Raw genomic sequence first — 1,663 nt, forward strand, 5'->3', positions numbered from 1 at the left:
GTCGTCGAGCCGTACAACTCGGTGCTCTCGACGCACTCGCTGCTCGAACACACGGACGTGGCCGTGATGCTCGACAACGAAGCCATCTACGACATTTGCCGTCGGTCGCTGGACATTGAGCGTCCCACGTACACCAACTTGAACCGCCTCATTGCGCAGGTCATCTCGTCGCTCACGGCGTCGCTGCGCTTTGACGGTGCGCTGAACGTCGACGTGACCGAGTTCCAGACCAACCTCGTGCCGTACCCGCGCATCCACTTTATGTTGTCGTCGTACGCGCCGGTCATTTCGGCCGAGAAGGCGTACCACGAACAGCTCTCGGTGGCCGAGATCACCAACTCGGCGTTCGAGCCGGCGTCGATGATGGCCAAGTGCGACCCGCGCCACGGCAAGTACATGGCGGCGTGCCTCATGTACCGCGGCGACGTGGTGCCCAAGGACGTGAACGCGGCCGTGGCGACGATCAAGACGAAGCGTACGATCCAGTTCGTCGACTGGTGCCCCACGGGCTTCAAGTGCGGCATCAACTACCAGCCGCCAACGGTCGTGCCGGGTGGCGATCTTGCGCGTGTCCAGCGCGCCGTGTGCATGATCTCCAACACGTCGGCGATCGCCGAGGTCTTCTCGCGCATCGATCACAAGTTCGACTTGATGTACGCCAAGCGCGCGTTCGTCCACTGGTACGTCGGCGAGGGCATGGAAGAAGGCGAGTTCTCGGAGGCGCGCGAAGATTTGGCCGCGCTCGAGAAGGACTACGAAGAAGTGTCGGCCGAGACCGCCGAGGGCGAAGGCGAGGAAGAGGAGCTCGGCGAGGAGTACTAGACGGCTCCAAAAAATATGTAAGCATCACATACCATTTCTCATGCTACGACTCGATGGTGTGTTGCGAATTTTGGTCTTTTGATTTCAACCGGATCAACGCGGCGATGCTGACGTGGCACTACAGCTTCATGGCTGTGTCATACTAGGCCAATATATCCCGAATTTCCCTCCACGGTTGGGGTTTCGGGCGCACGTGGAGACCAAGTTAACGACTGCATTGTGAGATTGACATGTAATTTGGCTAATTCTCGAGCGATCGGAGCCCCTTGGTGGCAGGGATGTGGAGGACGGCACCGCTGCACATCACAAGCTCCTTGTGTTGTCTTGGGTTCGTGTACTTGGCGATTGTGGGTGGCGTCACATACACAAATGCGCGCGTGAGGTGCTTGATGTTGCCGTTGTCTTGCACGCGTTCGAGAATTTCGTCCATGTGGTCCCAGTTCGTCGGATGCGTCTCTGAGATGGTGATCTGGAGGAAGTAAATGGTCTTCGTTGTGACCACGATGGCATCGATCGCTGGGAACGTGGCGAAGCCTGGATAAAAGTATGTGTTCGCGCACAAGCCAGCGGCGATGTGCTTGAGACAACCTTTCTTGCTCGTCGGGCCCTTGACGACCTTGAACGAGTCGTCGATGGTCAGCGTGGCCGACACTTTGAACCACATAAACGAGCTGTAGTCCAAAACGCGGAGCTTGAGCTGGCCTTCCGACGCGAGCTTGTGCACGAAGCTCTCGAAGACCCATCCGTAGAGAGCGCCGCCCCACGCCTCTGCCCACATGAGGATGGACACGGAAAACTTGAGCGATGCCATCGTGGTCAAGAGCCACCCGACGAACTTGGT

The 1,663-nt window shown here is 58.3% G+C and overlaps 2 protein-coding genes across 2 annotated transcripts; one reads left to right on the forward strand and one right to left on the reverse strand.

The window, feature by feature from the left end:
• Positions 1–890, forward strand: SDRG_17410 (tubulin alpha; the record flags this gene model as incomplete). Its single annotated transcript, XM_008623652.1, has 1 exon — positions 1–890. A coding segment is annotated over one exon (822 nt), but the record flags the coding sequence as incomplete, so codon positions are not given.
• Positions 891–1,063: 173 nt separating this feature from the next.
• SDRG_17411 (hypothetical protein) lies at positions 1,064–1,633 on the reverse strand (the record flags this gene model as incomplete). The annotated part of the gene is made up of 2 exons (XM_008623653.1): positions 1,064–1,356; positions 1,411–1,633. 2 exons carry the CDS (start codon positions 1,631–1,633, stop codon positions 1,064–1,066), a joined length of 516 nt encoding a protein of 171 aa, XP_008621875.1.
• Positions 1,634–1,663: the final 30 nt, after the last annotated feature.

Source organism: Saprolegnia diclina, assembly GCF_000281045.1.
Source record: "Saprolegnia diclina VS20 unplaced genomic scaffold supercont1.343, whole genome shotgun sequence".
Taxonomy (NCBI): Eukaryota; Oomycota; class Saprolegniomycetes; order Saprolegniales; family Saprolegniaceae; genus Saprolegnia; species Saprolegnia diclina.